The sequence below is a fragment of the Pieris napi genome, chromosome 19, assembly GCF_905475465.1.
Source record: "Pieris napi chromosome 19, ilPieNapi1.2, whole genome shotgun sequence".
Taxonomy (NCBI): domain Eukaryota; kingdom Metazoa; phylum Arthropoda; class Insecta; order Lepidoptera; family Pieridae; genus Pieris; species Pieris napi.
This window is the reverse complement of record NC_062252.1, coordinates 6282998-6305670: the sequence shown is the minus strand read 5'-3', so window position 1 is coordinate 6305670 and position 22673 is coordinate 6282998. Positions and strand designations below refer to the sequence as shown.

General features: G+C 35.5%; 1 protein-coding gene across 4 annotated transcripts in view; it reads left to right on the top strand.

Moving 5' to 3' along the window:
• Positions 1–11229, top strand: part of LOC125059344 (protein sprouty) — a 44615-nt gene extending 33386 nt beyond the window's left edge. For 2 of the 4 annotated variants that reach the window (XM_047663726.1, XM_047663724.1), the window contains exon 3: positions 10061–11229. In XM_047663726.1, coding sequence (XP_047519682.1) covers positions 10118–10756 — 639 coding nt within the window. In that variant the 5' untranslated portion in view covers positions 10061–10117 and the 3' untranslated portion in view covers positions 10757–11229. The other 2 variants (XM_047663722.1, XM_047663723.1) reach the window with 2 other exon arrangements.
• Positions 11230–22673: the final 11444 nt, after the last annotated feature.

Here is a 22673-nt window from a genome sequence, read left to right as displayed (position 1 = left end):
TTAAGGTTAGAAAAAAAATACAATTTAAAAGAAATAATATATTTCACAATTAAACCTTAAAAGATATAAGGTTATAAATATATTATTTTGTTATATTAATCTTTGTCAATTTAATTTATTAATATTTAAGCATAATATAAGGATTTAAGAATATATAGTGTGTCTCACCCTTAGCAAGTCTCTTTCGGCCACCCATTATTTCCTCTCTGATGAGAATCGCATTTCATGTAAACTCGATTGAATCACTTATTGTTCAGCTGCAGTATGAAAAGTTTAATGATTACACCACGTTGAATTAGTTCGTGGAATATAAAACCTCGTAGAAACACAGAAAGAAAGGCAGGTTATAAATGACAAGTTAAAAAAATCGGTTGTTTGTAAAGTCGGTTTACTGACGATAGTTGAACGTGACAACGTCCTAAAATACTGATGGAATGGTTGCATTTTTCAAAAGAAAATTTTAATTTTATTTGTTTGATAGATGTTTAGTTTGGATATATAGAGAAGGAGGTAAATGGAAATCACAATTGAATTGATCAAGTTACATTTATTTGTACGCATAAATACAATTGTGTCAATTTTTTAACGAACGAACGCTGCCCAACGCGGAGGCTGATTGTGCCTCTTTGTCGCTCGTTCCGCGCTCTCGCTTGCACTTCAAGCCTTAAATGGAACGCCTCAGAGCGAGGTAACGCCGCATGCGTCATGTTTTTTCGTGCGTGCAGCCGGCTCCATCGAATTATAAGACGTCGTCACGTCAAAAATATCAAAAGAATAAAAGCACCAAGTTGACAAGAAGTTATAAATATTGTTAATGTCAATTAGTTACTCTAATTTTTATTTTCTTCTATTCATCTCATACCTAGGAATACAATTATTGATTTACTCATTAAGTTCAGAACCGTCCGACAAACAATCGTAGACTAATTAATAATAATAATACAGTGGCGCTACAACCCTTAATGGGTATCACATTGCATCCGTTTCTTAAAAAAAATTATTTCATAGAGAAATAGATGGTTGCCTCTCCATGCCGGTTTCCTCAAGATGATTTCTTTCACCCCACGAGCGAGAGTTACACATACAAAGTCCATTGATGCACGGCTGGGGATCGAACCTACGACCTCAGGGATGAGAGCCACGTTAAAGCCATTAGGTCAACACTGAACTAATTTATATACGTTATTTGGGTACGGTAAACCATATAAAGTTATACTTATATGCGAGACCGGTGGCCATTTATGATTTTCAAACCGAAACATGAACCGATTCACTGGGAATATAACCATGGCGTTCAACGTTCCACAATCCAAGTAACCAATTAAACGTATTTTTAGTTTTTAATTTCACCATTGTTGAAATGAAGGAATGACGAATAAAAAAGTACTTTTTTGGTGCAAATTCCTTGCCTTTGGGAACGGAAGGAAGACCCTAAAACTAAAACAAAAACATGGATCTTTTAAAAACCCGCTCAACACATGTCGAAGCATTAGGATTCGTTCCGGTTTAAGTTTTTATTCTAGACAGAGCTTGCCAAACAGCGTGTGTTAAGTGGTAAAGGTTTTGGTCTAAGATCCCGCTATACAACGACCTTCACCGAGATGCTTATTTAATGAAACTTATTTTATATATAATTTAATATGTCAATAAATATAATCCATATGGGTTGCCTAGCAAATTTCAGTCCAGAGTATTTTTAATTAATTTAAAAAAAAATATTTTTTTAAACATTTCACCGGTATGATTATTTGATAAATTCTATACCAATCGAAAGTATGAAGCCCATATAATATGCAAAAGTTAGGTTGTTTTTAATCAATTAATTATTTATGTGTATATTTTTTATGTGTCACTAAAGTATATATACATCTTTAGTATAAAAGAAGGTTATAGTGATACATATATAATACTACCCTGATTAAAAATATTGATTGAAAAAAGTTCAAAAAATTTACTAGATCCTAATTATAAAAAAAAAAATTTTTTTTTAATATTAATTAAACATACTCTGGACTGAAATTTGCTAGGCAACCCATATGGATTATATTTATTGACATATTAAATTAAATATAAAATAAGTTTCATTAAATAAGCATCTCGGTGAAGGTCGTTGTATAGCGGGATCTTATACTATTTATTTTTCTCAAAAATCACACATGTTAAAATCAGAACAATCATGACAATTACGAGCCATTGTCTCCTTAAAAACATCTTTTTGTCCTAGACGCGACAGACAGCCCCATGTTCAGAGGCTGTTTCAGCGCAGAGGAATCAGTCACCCACGTAGTCCTGGATGCTAACAAAGAAATCCTCGGAACAGTGAGGACTTCTGTGGTTTTAGAAGGAGTAAGGCAGGCTTAGTTAACCAGGACTTTACGAACAACGGACCTATTGAGAGTCTAAGTGCAGAAACTGAGTCCAGAAACCAATGAGAATAATTAGATACTTATGAAAATATGTTATAGAAAGGATATACGCGTGTGAGAATGACATAAGAACATAAAAACGCCCGGCTCTAACCAGATCTAAGCAACTTCCTCACACTTGAGTATCCTGCAATATCGCAGCACACAACTCACGAGGGGACTCTTTGTATTGAGGAGTTCAATGGTCCAATAGCAAGAAAGCGACAATACATGTATGCATTTTAGCCTAACCTAGCCAAGGTTTGATCTTTTAAACGTTAAAATATTAGCGTTAACCGGTGGTTTGGAATTTTCTCATACGTATCTGTTGTCAATAGCAATGGTTGGAACATTAGAATGAATATGGACATATTATGTTACTGCTAAAGTATTGAGCTATACGATTGTGACAGTAATTGTCTAGAAAAATGAAACAAAATGGGCAAGGGATTGGAATGGTGTTTCAAATATTTAAAAAAAAATCATCGGTTTAGCGTGATTGGATATCAAAGAACAAAAAAAATACTGCAAAAAATAAATAAATAATTATATTGCATAAGTTTATAAAAAATGCTATGCAATATAGCTTCACCGCGGCAGTCCCCGAGTGCCACACGTATTTTATTTTAATGTATATTCTTACTAGGGTTGCCTGGAAGAGATCGCTTGATTGGGATACGGCCGCCCGTTGCATCCCTAATAACTTATGTTATTTATTTTTCTTTTGATGTAACGAAGGTTAAATAAATAAATAAGAAAACAAGATAAAGTTCTAGGCGGAGAAAGTGTTTGGAGGGCAATAAAAAATCGCCGTCTTCAGGTTTTGCATATACTACTTATACAAGCTAATTTTATTATGATAGAGTTAAATTGGTATATAACAATTGCCGTGTGGGAAAATTTACTTAACATAACAAATGTAAAAGATTCCAAGACATCTGCTTTGCTTCATTCACATTAAAATGACAAGAAATTTTAAATTTGGTTCACCAAACAATGCTCAAGCAGGTAGAAGTTTTTGTTGTTCAAACTTAGGTCCATTCATTCATTATAATTATTCATGTTTTGTTAATATTTTTTATGAGCCCATTAACAATAGATATTGCGGTAAGTTAATCAAGTTATTATTTTTTGTGCTAAGACGACGTCGATTCAGATTTTATTGTTTTTGTTAAAGCAACTTTTTATTAGCTGTGGGAATTTCATGCTTCCTGCCAGTATCATGTACAATTCATAACTTAAGTCTTCTTTGGGAATAAGTTATATTATTCTAGGTATACTCTACTCTTCATAGAGTGGTCGTTGTCAATTTTAGTCTGCGCGATCTGCCGTTATCACTTTAGTTCTCTAGGCCGTGGTATATATGTACTTATATCTACTTGTAAATGTTGTATGTTTTACCCAAACTATGTAATTTAATCAGTGTTAAGATTAACGATTATATATTACTTACTAGCTGACCCGGCAAACGTTGTTTTGCCATGTGTATTATTTCTAGGAAACAATTTTTTAGTTCAATAAAAATAACTATCTACTATAATAAAAAATTGGGGTTGATTGTAGAGGGATGAAAATTAAGAGTTTTATGTATTTTTGTATGCCGTATGAAAAAAAAATTATCTGAAAAATATTTTTTTTTGGGTGGACAAATCTTACGGTTATTCATAAACTTCAAAAGTTCATATTTATGTGTAAAGTGATATACAAAAGTTTTTAAGGACTAGTAACACATTTAAAACAACAATTAAACATATTCATTCTTGATGTAAAGGCTAAATAATTACCTAAGTACAACAGTGATCATTAAGTGCATTTTATCCTGTACTCAATTTTCTTTTAAACGTTATGGTAATAGTGGAAGGAAAGAGGAAGCATTTGCTTTGTGTAATGCTTGCATAATCCTAAGTATTACTAATCATAAGTATTACAAATCAGTAACGGAAGTTATGCCTACGCATTGATAGAGCATCCGGTCATGTCCACTTTCAAGATACAATAGCCTATTATTTCAATAATAACGCTTTATATAGTTTACAATAATATTTAATTTCTATACATATTCCGAAGCAAGTGATTTGTGTACGTTCATTAATATTTACATACTAAATAACTATTAATAGGTAGTTATATTATTTCTTTCCTCCTTTACTAAGACAACACGTTCTATTTATTGTACATATGCGTCACGTGTAATATTTAAATACTCACATCGTATCGGAATTTGGTGCATAGAAAGAGAAACTTTATTAATATTGTGTACGCAAAACGACCTTCATCAGAGGCCACAGCAAAAGCGGCAAAAATATGACGTGAACTTGAACGAATAATTGAACCCGTTTCATCAGATAGGCTCTCGTTATCATAGTGAGTAATAATCGTTAAAGGAAAGTGGGCGGGGTGTTCGTTGGTCTCGTTGGCCGGAAACCTAATTCCCGGATGCGGTTGCGCGGGGGGATCTCGCCGGAAGCTCGATAAACGAGCGCATCCGCTACCGTCGCCCGCGCCGCAAAATTTGGCACCGCTCGCGCTCGCAGCCCGTTTCCGGCTCCCGCCCCCTGCGCTCACCCCGCTGGCCTGCGAAAATAGCGACCGACTGCTTCGTGTACGCGGTTCATTCAGTATGGCCGCCTTCCATTCATAAAAAGGCGAGGCGCGCGCGGAGGGACGCGCGGAGCGGGCCGCGCCGCGCGCCGACCCGCACCCGCGCCCGACGCCAGTGCGGAATGTGTCTGCGAACGGGACGCTCGTTTCGTCGGAGCGTAGTGCTAACGCTCCCGGTTTCCCATTAAAATGTGTATAAGAATAAGTGCAGTGAATCCGCACGAGTTCGGAACGGTTAAGAGAATCGCCATCGTCGAGATCAGGAGTAGAAATCAACGAAGAACTTCACCGAGGAAGTGAGTAGCGGCCATATTGCAGTGATAACCGCGCGGCGGGCGGACGAGAATCGAGGCCGGTGCGTGGGCCGCCCCCCGCCCGCGCCAGGTGCCGCTCCGGACCGCGCCGCTCTCGTGAGCCTTCCCGTGGATTTGCCGGCCCGAAATTCAGTGGTTCTGTCGTATTTTTGTGAATCAGTGAGGTTTCTGGCGCGGTTTCGGTGCGGCACCGGCGCCCGAGCTCAGTGTAGTGTGTGGGGCCAATCGGCCCGAGTGCACTTGTGTATGCACTTGTGTATATCGTGATGTGTGTAGGAGACATGTGACGTGGAACGTCTGCTTCGTAAGTACCCAGACGTCCCGGCTATCATATCGCCCACTGGTTCGAATGCCAGTGTCCAGGATGCGTTGATTTGCGGCAGATACAACTAGCGTTCTATTACGAGTAAACTTAACTTAACTTCTTGCGGATGCCATTCTCTCCGGAATTCGAATTAAGACATAGCAAGAATGTAGAAGTGGATAGCATGAATGAGGGGGCCTTGTGTTTGCCTCCTGCCGGTGCCGTCACACGTGCGCGACGTAGACGCTGTGACCGCGACCCTACTCAAACGGAATCAAATAGAAATCTAATTCACTGTATTCCATAAACTTACGTTGGAATTCAATGAACGTCACTATCAATCAATCTTGGTATACTCTAAAGCAACTTTAACCTGTATTATAATACAGGATCATCTGCTTACGTGGAACTCTACCATGTAGCGATAGTTTGGTATTCAAATCAGACTAGATACGCTAGGTGCGTATGCGCACATAATTCCATACCTATACGATTTTAATGACACTAAAGCATACCATTACTAGGCGTTGAAATTAAATATCAATATATATAAAATATAATTATTTTTACTTCGCTATCAGCTGTCAATTGAACTTACGCGTTTTAAAAACATTAAAAATATATGTAATGATTTCGGTATTCCAAATTATTATAGCAACAGCGGCACCAATTTCTACAACTATTGATAAGGGTGATAAGGAGCAATAACTTGTAAACATAACGACATATTATCTTTTAACGAACTTTATAAGCCGTAAAATATTTAGACGAAACAAAATTATGTGAAACACTAATTTATATTATAAATAACGTTATATGAGATAACATCAACCTTACCTTGCTGTGATGTAACGATCGTAAAGTTAGCAAAACACTATTAAATAACGCTTTAGAGCGTGCACGTTGCTTAAATTAAATTTGTTTTAATTACAAATCCGTACAAAAACCACTCACAACTAATAAAATTTTTAATAATGCTTGAATGTAGTTTTAAACTATAAAAACTTTATTGAATAATAAGTTCAATATGGTGATAATTGAATATGGCCACAAATTTTGTTCTAATTTTGAATATAATTAAAAAACTAGTTTACGTGCATCAAGGTTCCAAATTCAAATCTTCATATACTTATTAGAAATGGCGGACGTTTCCTTAAGATTATGTGTTTAGCAATAAGTTCATAAAATTGACATCCATTACGTTTCGTTATTAACATTTACGATTTGGAACAGCTTACCGTAGAAAACTTATTCAGTTTTAATTAATATTCACTTATGAAGAAGTATTTATTCGATTATTTGGTATTTAATAAACAATTTTACTCCATGCCTTGATATTGACAGTTGACATTTACGTACGGTTACCATAGACAGAAACAAGATAAGATCTATTTAACAATAGAATTATAGCTTTCATAGTAATTGTTCATGTTGAATCATTATATAGTGGAAACCATTTTAACTGTAAGAACTTCCAATTTTATTTTCATTACATGCTTACATATATTAAGAATGTTATTAATTGAGACCTCCTTGGCCTTATAAACCACTTATTTACGCTAAAAGGCCGTGCTTTAATAATTTAAAGCTGTCACGATACTTTTAATCCCTTATAACTTGGATTAAAAGTATTGTGACCCCATACTTACCATTCACTTAATTAAAACACCGTAATAGTAACTAACACAATCCATAGACAATGATTTTTGTAATAAGTCCCTTTCTGCTTAATTCTTCACGAGACTTTTAAGACGGTAATGTGACAGCTGTACAGATTAATAAAATATTGCATTCAATGAGAGATATTGGAATTTGACAACGCCTCTGAAACCGAACTACACTATCTTATTTGTAACCTTGGTGATCAATATCCATCCTATATATACATAGTCTTATCACTCGGCGAACCGGTTTTTATGTAATACATATATAATAAACGCGCTAAGAATAATAATTCCCATACAACTTGAAAACAATATTTTATTTATGCGATTATAATTTAATAAATAACTATATTTTCGCTACGTTATTCAATCTGTGCAAAAAAAGAGATAAAAAATTCAATTATAACAAAAAGGATTTATGCGCTTTTGATAGTTTACAATCTTAAAGTTTTTAGAAGTCAAGTATTGCTGATAAAGTATGCTGTACAACGGATAAACTTAATTATGATTTTGACTCTTGAAATCGGGAACGTATGTCAAAATCCAATACGAAAGTCTGCGATGTATTTTACCCTAAATAGCACACGTGCTATGAATCAAATAAACTTACGTGCTCGCGCCGTATATGAAAAATATCGAAAGCTAGTAAGCGCAAGTAGACAACCGCCTTACGGTACAGCCGCATCAAGCTGTAGTGAGCATGACTGATTATCAAACGCTAATTTAAGATGCTTGAAAAATTTTCGTTGTCCGCAATGTGACATTTATACGAAACGCATACGCAACGAATATATTTAACTAGTTGAGATAAAGGGTAAAATAATAGTAAAACACATTATATTTATCTGATCCGAAGCTACCCAGTATACCAGCTGTTTAAATACAAAGAGCGATTCGAATCGTTGTCGAACAGTGACTTTCCGACCGGCTTCATCGCTTGGCGTAGCCATTCTTTAAACGCCGGCAACACTTGCGAGCTTTCTGGCAATATGAGAGTCCATGGTATCACTTACCATCAGGTGAGCCTCCTGCCGGTTTGCCCGTTCTATAAAAATGTATTAATAGTAGACTTATTTATTTAACGATGTGAATCTTACATTTCGGCCCATTACTACTACTTCCGATTGAAATCATAATATTTATAATCAAGATAAATGTTTCACTATTTGAAACCGTTCTCATACTTTTCTAATTAAGAAGTTCTAAATTAGAACTGAATCAGATAGAGAAAACAATATTCCCTCTCCCTGTCTATTTTTAAAATATTAGAAAATTATTTTTTCCAAACGAAACACTTCTGGTATATAAAAACAGCCTTAAATAGTTGGCGAATTTATCGATTTTCATTTAGCGATATATGGTATGAAACGATTTATTCTGCATTTGCTATACGTTACAAATGAAGGCTGTTTAACCCTAAATTATTTCATAAAATCTATTTATATTATTCAATAGATTAAAGATAATTTTAATGTAAACACTAAAGTATGTTTGTTCTTTACTCTACGTAGAATTACGTGCAAAAAGATCATCTATACCTACATCACATACGGAAAATAGTAACTAAATATTTCTAATCAAAACTATCAATGATTTTTCCTATGGTACAATCTTGATATGTCTATGGTATGATCTAAATATAGGACTATGTTTTGTTAATACTCATTTGAGTGCGTTTATTTATAGTAAGATTTTATATGAATTTAAAAAAAACAGTAGCGCTACAATCTTTTAGGTCTGAGCCTCAGATTTCGTGATTATTTCTTATTACTAGGAGGGTGATCATCTTTCTTTGCCTGACACACGCTTTTTAGGTCTAAAGTTCAGTTCACAAGCGAGTGTTAAAAGCACATAGGTAGTCGCACAGCCGGAGATCGAACCTTGGGCGTTTATGGCTGAAGGCAATTTATCACTATATTGTATGAATCACATACAATATAGTATAATATTGCTGTAAATATTTTGATTGCAAAACTGATACCAGATTCATTCTATATCTTTTAATTTTACACGTAGGTATATATAAAGTCTTTTTAAATTTAAATTGCGTAATTATAGATCAACATTTTAAAAGTGTTGACATAGCATTTTATTTACGTCACAGCATTACTTAATGATTTGCCTTTTATGTACGCGATTTAATCAGATGACAATTACAATTAACATTTTATTCTTACATAAGTGATATTATATATATCGATTCTATATTATTTATTTTGAACTAAAGTTTATTGGATTTCCATGTTTACCACCGATTGTTATATTAATTTTCGTTTCTTTTATAAGTCGTAGTTGAAAAAATCATACAATCATTAGAATAGTACAATGAGTTCAATTATTAATTAGACAAATAATCTTTACGTAGTATAAAATAACGTAATTAAAGCAAAATTAAATGGTCTTTCAAAAATCAACTTTCGTCAATATTAATTGCATAAGAACTCATATGCATAATTATTTGCATTATCAGCTAATATTGCATACTAGTCTAAATCAGGCCATTGACCTGAGAATTTTGTAAAGCAATGTTACTAATTAAAAGTGTTCTGAAAATAATAATACGAAATTACCTAATAAACTATAAGTTACTTTTTTAATGAGGCCGTTAGTAATAAGAAATATTATTCCTATATACGTAAAAAAGCACACCGGGAAAAACGGGTTAGGGATAAAAAATACGTTTGGGTACTCTATAAAGCGACGTTCTTGTATATTACTTATAATATGATATTGTAGTAATTTGTGTCTGACCTAGTCATGTATTGTCCGCAGGTGGGGACGATGAGGGAACAGGAAGGCGACGGCCCCGAGAGCCGTTAGCCGGACTCGATGGACGAGTATGGCGGGCCGGCGGCGCCGCCCCGGCCGCCCAAGCCGGCGGCGCGCGTGCACCGTACGGGCGCCGCCAGCTCCGCGCGCCAGCCTGTGTCGCTGTTGCGGCCGCGGCCCCAAGCGGAGCGCGAGCGGAATGCCTACGTCGAGGCCCCGCGTCGCGCGCCGCCGACCCCGCGAGCCCACGCTTCAGCCGCGCAGCCGCTAAAGCCGGTGACGGCGCAGCCGGCCGCCGCCGCGGATAAGCGTCGCGCTGCCGCGCTCGCCGCCGATTCCATAGTGTGCGAGAATTGTGGCCGCTGCCGCTGCGAGCAGTGTGCGCGGCCGCGGCCTCTGCCTCAACGATGGCTGTGCGGCTCGTGCCTATGCAGCGCAGAGGCGTGCGTGGACTACGCGTCGTGTATGTGCTGCGCTAAAGCGCTGTTCTACCACTGCGGGAGCGGCGAGGGCGAAGCGGAGCCGTGCGCGGGCGGCGCTCGGCTGGCGTGTGTGGCGGCACTGTCGGTGCCGCTGCCGTGCCTGTGGCTTTACTGGCCTCTCCGTGCGCTTGCGGCGGCGGGCGCGGCGGCCTACGCGCGCTGTCGCCGCTCCGGCTGCCGCTGCCCCGAGCGGCCGCCGCTCTCCAGTATTATCTAGTCCCGCCCCCCGAGCGAGCCCCCGCAGCGGCGCCCGCGTTGTACAAATATTTATTGGCGAGCGAAGGGCCGGGCCGCGCGGGGCCGGACTCAGTGTTGTGTGGTGTGCAGTGAGCAGTGAGCGATGAGCGGTGAGCAGTGCGCCAGTGAGAGGGCGGTGCGGGCAGCGGACAGAGCCCCGGCCGCCGAGTGATCGTCTCGAATACTTGTAAATATAGTCGTATAGTGTGAATGTACGTGAACGTGTCGCCCGAACGCCGAGTCTCAAATTTTCTTGAGACCGAAACGTGTCATAAGAAAACGCTAACATTTAGTATTTTGGATTCCACACGAATCCAGAGAAGATTAAGAAAATGAGATATAAAACATACTTATTAAGATGTAGATAATTTACCATTTATTTATTAACTGAATTTGTATTTATTTGTAAATAAAACGACAACATTATATTATAAATACGAATGTTTACTACAATGCTTGTTTTTTTCTAAGTTCACCCACTGAGGTCACTCCGGCGCAGAAATGAGAATGCAATTTAATATTCTTACCCATGATCTGAATACTTGTCGTTAGGATCCGTGGGAGTGAGGTGATCAGTTTCATGCTCATTAGTTTCATTATGCACATTCTTCCATAATAATAATTTATGTATCAATAAATTAATCTCATTGACATTTGAGCACTGAACAACTGGTATAACGTTTCGTAGAGAATAATAAAACCAACTTTCATGCACAGAAATAATAAAACATATTTTAATGATCTCATTTAGTGGCAATTTGAATGTGAGCTTCATGTTAATTTAGAGAATTCTTACTCCATTGACTTGCAGGGGTCCATTAAGTCGGTGAAATAGGATGAAATTTAATATTAAATACTTTAAAACTGTATCGTAACATTTTGAATAGTGTAATAATCTATATTCGAAACAGGAGATGTCTTACCAAGAGACGATCTTGCAACAGTACAAGATCTTATCAAAACTTAAAAAAGTGTTTACGCTCAGAAATCGCATTTTTAATTTAATGTAGGTGCAATATAATACCAACTGACTATCGCTATATATTTATAGCCTTGTTAAAACCGTTTTAAACAATTGTAGATACCTACTGTCAATGGCCAATCGTATAGGAGAATAAGTTTGGTTAAATCCAAAACGTTTATATGAGAATATTGTATAATTCAAACTCAAAAGTACACTTATGAATGTACATTTACTACCAGTTCGCAAGTCAAGGGCGTAGAGCGGGCAAGAAGAACTGGCAAGAAACTTTCCGCCACTCTTTTTAACCGCTAAGTTTTGAGTTATACAAATTGTTTTAAAAAGCAATTCAATCCCAAGGATTAGTATCATTTAAATATTCGTCGAATTTATAAAAAGCTTTATTTATTAATTTACGTTTAACGAGGGCTTTGAATTTATTTAGTGATAGCTCTCTAATTTCGCTTGGGAGATTGTTGTAAAAACGAATACAATTTCCATATAAAGAGTGGTCTATCTTTTGGAGCCTGGTTGGTATAATTATAATAGATCAACAGTAAATTATAAATGTTAAACAAGTCCACACTTATGAGTTATGATATAAATAACTACACGAGTCAAATAACACCACTCGGCATTGCGCAGGGAGGAAGCGTCGTGCCCATTTCCTTACAGGCGTTATCCGGGATGTGCCCCTTTCCTGCACGGAATGTTTATTGATTCATTTTATAATTGATACAGGATATTATTATGCAATACTCACGTAATAAGCTCATTTTCTTGTTAAAGTAAGCCGTTTCCTGTGACAAAGAATGTTTTGAAGACATGAATTCTTGGTTTATCTTAGCATTCTTCAACTTTTAATCATTCAGTATAGAATGCTTACTGAACGTAAATAAAATAAAGATTTTTAATGAAAAATTTTGGTAGATATATTTGATGTGCTATCAGACTTCATTAAAACAGTCAATAATAAAATTGCAAACGCGTTTTTCGTGTTCATAGATAATCTGTAGATGTGTACGTTCAATTCGTCATGATCGTAGAACAATGTCCAAAATCCTACGTTGACTAAATATTACGGCTAAATTAAAAAAAAAATCCTTGTGTTTTAAATTTCAAATTAATCAGCAGTTAAAGTGACGGATTTGATTGAAACGTGATTTTACTAGAAAACTGTGTAATTTATTGTTTTTATTTTGTTTCTAAACAAACCCTTTTGTTTGCTTGTATGCATTCATAATAACAGAATATGAATTAAAATAGTAATGACAAAAACTAACATGATAATATTATTTTAAAATGGCTGCCCTGTAAAGTTTTTTTTTTTTTTTTTAATATTATGGCTACAGCTTCAACTTTATGCCAGTTTCAAACCCTGTAAAGTTTACAATTGCCATAATATAAAAAAAAAAAAAGTTATTATTTGTCAGAACCGTCACTATTCTACGACTATGACGAATTATTTCATTTTTTTTTTATAATTTTATGGCCTGGTAGCGAGACCTATAAGCCAAAATTATTTCATAGTAAAAAACCATAGACAAAATTCTATCGAATATGAAGTACAGAGTACCAAAGACAATAAAAATAAAAGGAATTGATATTAATTTATATAGAGTAGACTAAAATCGTTTGAAGCTTATTTACAAAAACTCAACACATACTAGCATTAAATTGGGGCAGCAGATGTCGACAGGCTGCCGACGACGTTTGATGGCCGGATGCACCCGCCATGTGATAAAAGGGTATTATTACTTATTGGACCTACAAATGGCACTAATTTTATTGCGTAAGTAGTCGGATTTTATATACGTAGTCCTAGGCTCTTTATTACAAGGAACTGCCAAAGAAATTATTACCTACTATGAATTTTGATTTATGGATAGAGACTAGTGAAGTGAATAAAGATGCTACACGAATTGAATCGTTCGATTAGTAACTATTCGATAATTAAATCACGTTTGTCTATATATAGACAACGAAATTAATAGGCTTTAAAACGTATATTAGACTAGTAATAATGCGGATTTAACAATCAGTTTTCACAAAAATATAATAGTTTTGTATTGAATTTTGTGTGAAGACAATTCTGGCATTTCTATCTCAAAGCGAAAGTTACGCTAAAAGGACTCGAATAGGAAGTTATAATTGGACCACAACATCGGTTTACACGGAACTTCGTTTCTTGGTACACCATTCCCTAAGCGTACACGTGCGATTATATTATAGTTAATTTTATGACTGCCATTAAATTTACCATTGGTCGATGTTGTGGTTACTTCATTAATTTCATGCTGTTATAAAACTTTAAGCACCACAGATTTTATTTTAATCGAAACATAGTTAAATTGTTATTTCACTTTTGGAGATATACTGTTTTGTTCTTATTTGAGAATTGTGTTCGTCGTCTAGTTTTTAAGATATAGTCCAAACAACATTATACTATTTAGCGATGTGAATCTTATCCTGTAAGTTCTGAAAAAGAGGTAACATTACATACACAAAAGGTGTTTTTTAAATAGTAGCCTTTCTCAGTTTCGCGGTATTGGAGTAGTGGTATTACCGTGCGACTCTCATCCGTAAAGTAGTAGGTTCGATCTTTGGCTGTTACCAATAAACTTCCTAGCGTCGTTCAACACTCGCTTAGAGTGAAGGAAAGCATTGTGAGGAAACCGCCCTGCCTGACTCGATAGGTCCACTTGTGTCAGGAACAAAAGGCTGATCACCTAATTAGAAAAAAACAATTGATCACGAAATAGATAAAGAAGTCTAATCTGAGAGGTTACTAAATTATTGCGTCTTTAAAACTTTAGTATGAACACATCTACTTAACTTTAATTACAGATGTGCTAGGACATATGTTGTCAAAAGTGCGCATTACCAGTTGAGTAAGCAAGTCACATTTCTAATTTAGTAGGATAACCCTTGAATGTGTCGGGAGTTTGCTCCAGATATATTTAGGGCTCGTATAGAGACACTATTTGCCATGCGTAAGCGCATCAGCGAATTTAACTTGTTGCTCATTCGCCGTTTTCTATGCCTGGAATAGTATTTTATTTCTGTTTACGTCTGTTAATATATATAACATTTAAACTTCTTATTATTGATAAGAATGAAGCTATCCTTTCGGGTCTCTTCTCTCTTCAGAACGTAGTTCCTAAATTGTAAAATTTTATAATTTTAAACAAGGAATAATTAGATAAAAGTTTGTAATTTTAAACGAGGAATATTTGATAAAATTTTGGCGGTCAATTATACTCCACGTTTTGCGACATAAAGCAGTAGTGGTAATCGCTAGTTATAGTTAATAAAAAAAAACATATGCTGTAATGCATAAATAGTTGTAAGAAATTAGTCATTTTGAACCTAAATATATCGATTAATACTTATGACTAAATTAAATGAAAATATCATTTATTAGTATAGGTAACCACACACACACACACACTTACACTTATGAACGTCTATAAAAAAAGTATGGTACTAAATTTACATTTCCTCCAGTTCTCAAACGGGCGTGGAATGGACGAGAACTGAAAAACCAGAACCGAAAGCTCACCATAAAAAAATAAACTTTAATGCTCACTTAAAACATCCTGTATCAACCGACTCAATCTTATAAAAGAAAAAGTCTATAAAATATGTTGATCTTTTGACCTCACGGAAGATTGATGTAGGCGTCATTGTGGTCGATATAGTTATGGTGAACATAAACGCGCTATTTCACTGTCAAATCTTGCTGTTTATCGATCGCATTCCTTGACCTCTGCCCTGATGCTGCAGTGGCAGACTGATTGTTCGCTGCACTGAATAATGCTCTAGTCATATACGATAGCGAACTCATAACAACTTTGAATACATCCGTTACTAGCGTCTGCATAGAAGAGAATTTAAAAAATCATTAGAAACGAGGTAAGGAACTCCTTAAAGTTATTTTATTTATTGAATGTAAGCTTCTGATTTTAAAAAAGTAAATGTGTATTAAAATAAATACAATATTAACAAGAACACGTGTGGTGTGAATTTTCGTAATTTACAAACAAATATTGCAAAGTAAAGAAAGCTCTACCTTGATTTCAAAATAATGCTATTTTTTTATTCTTTATAAGGCAATCCAAGTCTAAATTCAACATTCAGCGCGAGATCGTCTATGACAGTCAATTGTTATCTGTGGTAGCGACCGCTTTAGCGCATGCGCTGTGATGTGTTAGTTTTTGGCGCCATTCAAACGTTTTGATGTGCAGAATTGTGTGTTTTTATTATCGTCTAAAAGTGTCCTGGCCAATTGGAAGAGAGGTGCGGTAAATAACACAATAGATACAATGACCATAATATCCCATGGCTGAATAAAAGACTACGTAATATTTAAAATCCTACTATATTTCGTCACAAATTTTATTTGCGATAAACTTAAAAAAAGTGCTAGATACTAAACTTTTCTCTTATACCTAGAGCGAAATGTAATTAAAATCACTTTTAATATTAAGTAGCAGACTATTAATATGGAGAGCTATGCAAATGTCCCAGTGTTTCTCAAAGTTAAGCTTTATTCATAGATTTTTTTTAATAAATAGTAAAAAAACGTCCTTTCGTTATGGCAAATTAGGTCTAATTAATTACTAACTCATATATAAATCAATAATTCGGCGTAACCTACGATGCAACAGACTCAGTCTAATTGCACTGTTTCAATTAAAGCACGCATCTGTCTCTCCTCATCATAGCGTAGAACAATTTGGCAGAAAGAGAAGAAAAATAACTATAAAAGAGTGCAGTTATAATAGGCGCAGCCAAAGATGAGACTTGACGGATCACGTGGTTAGACCTACGCAATAGATAGTCCTATAGATAATCCTCTCTACTAGCATCTGACAGGTCTCATCTTTGGCTGCGCGCATTGTACTAGTAGTGATGCAGACTGTGGCAGCGTCCGCTTTAGCGCATGCGCGGTGATGTGTTAGTTTTTGGCGCCATTGATGACGTTTATGAATTTCGTGTATTTTATATAAAGAATTTTAAAATTAAACGCTATCCAGTTGGAAGATAAGTTCAATTAAAAATAATACGTTTATCGAATTTATTTTCTTTTTAACTTTGACAAACCCTTTTAAGTGAAGCATAAACTGGACTCATAATGTTTGAATCCGAAGACTTTTTCTTATTGCATAAATTAAAAAACTAGTTGCGTAATATATTCCGACCAAGAAATTGTTATATGATTTTATATATTGATAAAATTGTTTATCAATCTTCACTGTATTTTATTAATCTACAGTTCAAATTACATACTTTGCTCTAACCGTTCAGTCATTTATTAGAGTCTATAAATCTAATCATCTATGGTGGTAAACACTATAGATTATTATACCTATTACAAATACTAGCTACAACCTATTACACCTATTATAATTATACCTATACTAGCCTAGGTAAAGGCCCCAGATTTCTGTATCTGTTTCATGATCATTCTTAATAAACAAGTAGGTGATCAGCCTTTTGTGGCCGTTGTTTGAGGCTAAGACTTTCTGTCTATGAGCGCATTTAACACTCGCTAGTACGGTGAAGGAAAATCGTGAGGAAACCGACATGTCTTAGACCCAAAAAGTCGTCGGCGTGTTTCAGGCATTGGAGGTTGATCACCTACTTGCTTCATAGATTAAAAATATGATCATGAGAAGCTTCAGAAGCAACGCACATGAGAGCCTTCTTGCAGTGTTCATGGGCACGCTGCCCATCACTCAGGTGAAACTCCTGCCCGTTTGCCCCCGTTTCTATAAATATTTTTATCTTAAAACATAAACTATGCTAGTGCCATAGAGATGTCATTGATATTCATTTTTATCCGTATGTTAATATATGTAAATTAAAATTTAATAAAAATAAATCACGAACAGTTGTTCGATTCCCGTATATCTAGTTTTCGCTTAATTATTTTTCATTTCGCACTTAATAATTTATCATTGACAAAATTCATATTTCTGGAATTAATAAACCTGTTTCGAAATTCTTTAAATTTTTATACATTTAAGATTTCATCAGCATCTGTGCCTGACACCGAAGTTGAGGTCACTTCACTGTGTTAATTGCACACATAGAAAAATTAAAAAATATTATAGGATGAGTAAAATTTATGATTCTACTAGCTGCCCCCGCGAACTTCGTTTCTCCTTAATGCCTAGCCTACCCTTTTTAGTACATTCCAAATGGAGCATTTTGCTATGCTACCCCAGAGACTGTTCGGTTGACTGGAATGAAAACTTTTTAGGTTTTTCTGTGAATTTTTCTCTATATAAACCTCAGAGTTCAAGCTATAAGTTCTTAACTAACAAATAAAAATAGGAGTTGATCGTAGAGGGTAAGATGAAAATTTAGTTTTTGGGGTGGACACTGGACACTCCTCAGACTTACTGAATATGCATAAAAAATTTCATGAGAGTTCGGAGGAGTATGGGAACGAACATTGTGACACGAGAATTTATATATAGAGATGATATTGGTTGTATGTATAAAGATATGGTATTGATATTACGACCTCATGATGATTATGATAACGATTAAGTAATTTCCAGACATAGAAAGACTGGGGAGCATAAATGTTTTAAATAATAAATAAATAATAAATCCTTTATTTGCCAAGATAGTGGTACAATTAGATCGAACAACCAGAAATACCTCACAATCTACCATATATAAATAGGCATGCAATTGTTAAACTTATGGTCTAAATACTCGCTCACTCTATAAAAGCACCTTGACTTTAAAAACCTAATCACCTTCCCCTTGAAAACACTACATGGCAGCGATCTATAACTTCTAGGAAGGTGATTAAATATTCTTATAGCCATGGCGTAACAATTTTTGGAATATAGCGCAGTGCATGCAGGCACCCGCAGCCGTGTTGGATCCCTCGGTATATACAAGCAAGTTTCTTTATATGTTTTAAATAATTTTGGATGCTTCTTTACAGTCATAACTGCTTCAAAGATATACAAACTTGGTACTGTCAGAATACCGAGTTCGTGAAAAATTGGTCGACAGCTTATAGGAGGTCGTTACGTTTTTATCGTATTTTTACGTAAGTTTGAACGCATCGCTGCCGCGTTGCAGCACGATAACATAGGTCACGCAGGAAACGGTGACTTCAATCGCCATGCCACGCGAAGATAAGCGTTGAGCAATTTAGCCTATCTCAAGCCCGAATTAACGAAGATGTGTAATCCATTTGACTGCCACTTGATTTTAATGAGCGCAATAGACAATGCCAAATAAGAAACACCTGTCGTTGACAAAGTTCGTTTTTTTTTTTCAGTATAGAGAATATATACAGCCACCTCTAGTCCACAAACAACAGAATAAAAATACAGAATAAAAACATGATATTTTAAAAAATGTGCGTGCGTATGTACACATGTCAGAAGGGAAACTTCTTTGGCAAATTAATTTTTAAGTCTTGTTCATATTTATACAAATCTAAAACTAGATTTCCGAGACTTAGAGATAGGGAATTTAATTGTCATTAAAATATTAAATACATCAAATATTGTAAAATGCCACATGTTTTTATTGCTTCGATAGTAAAAACGTGGCATTATAATTTACAATTCGTCATTTGAGATGTCAATAAATTATTAATAAAATACTTATATTTCATAAATTCTCTCTACGAAGTTTTAATTTTGAAAATAGAATATTTATAATGTAATTCGCCCTTCTCACTCTCTCTCATCGGTCTCAATCGCTCAATCCTTTTTTTTCGACAAAAATCCTGCACATCTTCGTGACGCTAATATTAATATTATTGCGTTTCATGCGTAAAAATTTTACCCTCATGCGCCTAAAGAAGTTTCACATCAAAATTTGAAAGCGTTCCATTTTTAAAAAGCAAACAAATGAGTGCTTACTGTATCGCGTTATGTCACAGACATTTCGTTTCGTTCGTTCGTTTTATCGTAACGATAATGACCGCGTAAGGGATTCAAGGTGCGTTTAGCCTTTAAGATTCCTGACGTCAAAGCACAGACTGAGCCAACTCGACAAAACCATAAATCGGTTCATTCATACAAGTTCATACGTCGCTTCGGTTCATCAATCAAACTATAAATAAAAGATGTAGACGGCCCGACTACTTCAAATTCTGACGTCATTCGTTTTTTAACCAACATTAGGTAGCTATTGAAAAGAAAAATGACATATCATAACATTTCTAAGTATCAACTCAAAATCGTGACAATAAATCTGTTTCGAAATATAAGCATTACGAACGTATGAATATTAATAAGGAATAATTTAAATTCTTCGGAGTTATGACAGACAAAATGACTTGATATGGTTAGGTTACGTACGCACTGACAAGGTGGCTATACGCTAGTTGCTTTTATTTAGTTCTGGAGTACAATGTTATATATATAAATATATGTTGTATTTTAAAAATATAATCTTCCGTACTTGTCGTTCGTAAAATATAACAATCCAAATCAGAAAGTGACCAAATTGCCTTACAATTTCCTACAGCAATAGACCAGGGGTGGGGGGGGGGCTAAGTTATAACGAAACGAAGGTGTGCCTCTTTTGATTGTGATTGGTCAACATCATCTCTAGTCCAATACGCATTGACACGCGACATGATGCGTCATGACGTAACGTCCATTCGACCAATCACAAGCGAACGTTGTCTTGCGTATATTCTTACCCCCCCGTCATGTAGTGAGTACACAGCCTTCGAGTCAAAAATACCGCGATATGCCGACCCAGACTCTAAGTTATCCTTCCAAGCGGGCGTGTGACACCAATTTACTATGTTCCTTCCGTGATAACGCAAATTTTTGTGCCAGACTGCGATAAGCCACGCAAGATAAACACTACTCTAGAGTATTGGTTATCTGGGACTTAGCTAGGGTCAAAATGTACACTTTATCTTGTTTAGTGTGAATCGTTGCAAAAATATCTTTTTAGGAAAATAACTTTTAACTTCAGAGACTGAGCGTTTCTTAAGGCAGTTTTTGCCGCACTATGTGGAACGAGCTGCCCACTGAAGTATTTCCGAACCAATTCGACTTAGGGTCCTTCAAGAAAAGAGCGTACCAAGTCTTAAAAGGCCGGCAATGCACTCGCGAGCCGTCTGCCAATGTAAGTGTCCATGGGCGGCTGTATCACTTAACATCAGCCCTCGTGCCGGTTTTCCTCCTATTACATAACAAAAAAAAAGTTCGCTTAAAAATAATATTATAGCTTATTTCAAAAATACCCAATATTTTGTATGGCTTCATAAATCTTTAACAGAAATAAAAGTTGCCTTGAATTTATGAAACACTATTTATTTTGGCGCTTTGGTACACTCCAATAACATTACATTCCATATTCAAAACCGTTTTTAAATTCAGATTAAAGTATTTTCCAATGTTAAATTATCTATGATAATAATATACAATAGACAAAAACTGAATATCATCTGTGACATTGGTGGCGTGTATGAAGAGCGGTTGTGTTACCGTATCATGTGTCTACAGGAAGGGCTTTCGTTGCGACATGTAATCGTAATGCAACTTCATAACACATCCATGATTTCATATATGTATTTCACTTATATATCTGCGGTTGGCTGTTTATTTATCAGTTGCAATGTCAGCAGGATCGTATTATAACTATACACTTCGATTAAAATGCTTTTTATTTAATAATTTACCTTAATACATGTAAAAACCGGATATATAAGTTATTCGACAACGGGCGGTCTTATAGCTATAGCAAGCAATTTTTTCCAGGCAACCCTAGAGTAAACTAAACTATAATCTAAAAAATATAGTATAATTTAAAAAATACGAATATATTTAAAAAAAAACCTTTAAGCATATTGTCTAAATACTGAAAATTTGGTGCACACGGGCACAGCACACATAGAAACAAATAGGTTCAAGTTTAAACATTATTATAATCTTTATTGAGTTCAAATATCTATAAACTTAAGACCTTAATATTCTAGTAAAAGTAGACCGTAGCAAGTGAAAAAAAAAACTTTGGTATGGAAGTTCTTCTCAAAATCGACGAAATCAAATATACAACTCAGCCACTACAAGTAGTTAAAATACGTATTCCAATTTTAAAATTTTCAAAGAATCCGTAATCTGGCGTACTCTTGGAAGAACGCGGGCGATTTAAAAAATATTTCTTCACGTCTCTATCAACGCGAACACGTTCGACATGGAATCCATACATGGTATCAGGCAGGTGGTGGATTCCAGAGAGCGTGCCGGACGCACGTCCGTCCGACAAGACGCAGCATCCGCTTATAATGCTATCATAGGGTTACCAGACTGGAAATAAATATGTTTTTGTTATTAACTAGTACTTCATGATACAGTTAAAAATATAAGCAAAGGTTTTCCAGACTTTTATATCGTAATGATAAATAAATTACATTATGTATTATTAATAATAATTATTCAATTTCTTATAAGCTTCTTATTATATTAGCTTTTCTTTCAAGCTAATATAATAAAAAAATAATTCAAACAAGAATATATAGGATCTAGTTTCTCGCCCCTGTCAGCCCTAATACAATATCTGCTTTGTTCGCATTATCGACGGAAATGGCCTAATGTTATCTAACTATTCGCCGGTTTCCGTGTATTGTCTGTCAACACACGTATGTGTAAGAGGGAATAATCAATCCATCGACCTAAAATTTATTTTAAAACTATAATTTAATATTTCTAAATATCCTTTAGCATTAATTAGTACACGATTCTGTTATAGGCACCCGTACCACCGGCGACTTAGGAAATATCGCTGTACGCTTGGAGATCTCTAGCCGGTGATACGTTCATATACAAATTGTTAAATGGTCAAATATAGAACAGTAACCTCTTACAAAATATTAATAGTGTCATCCCTTCATTCTCAAGGTTCAAAATCAGCAGACTCCCGCCAGAGGAGA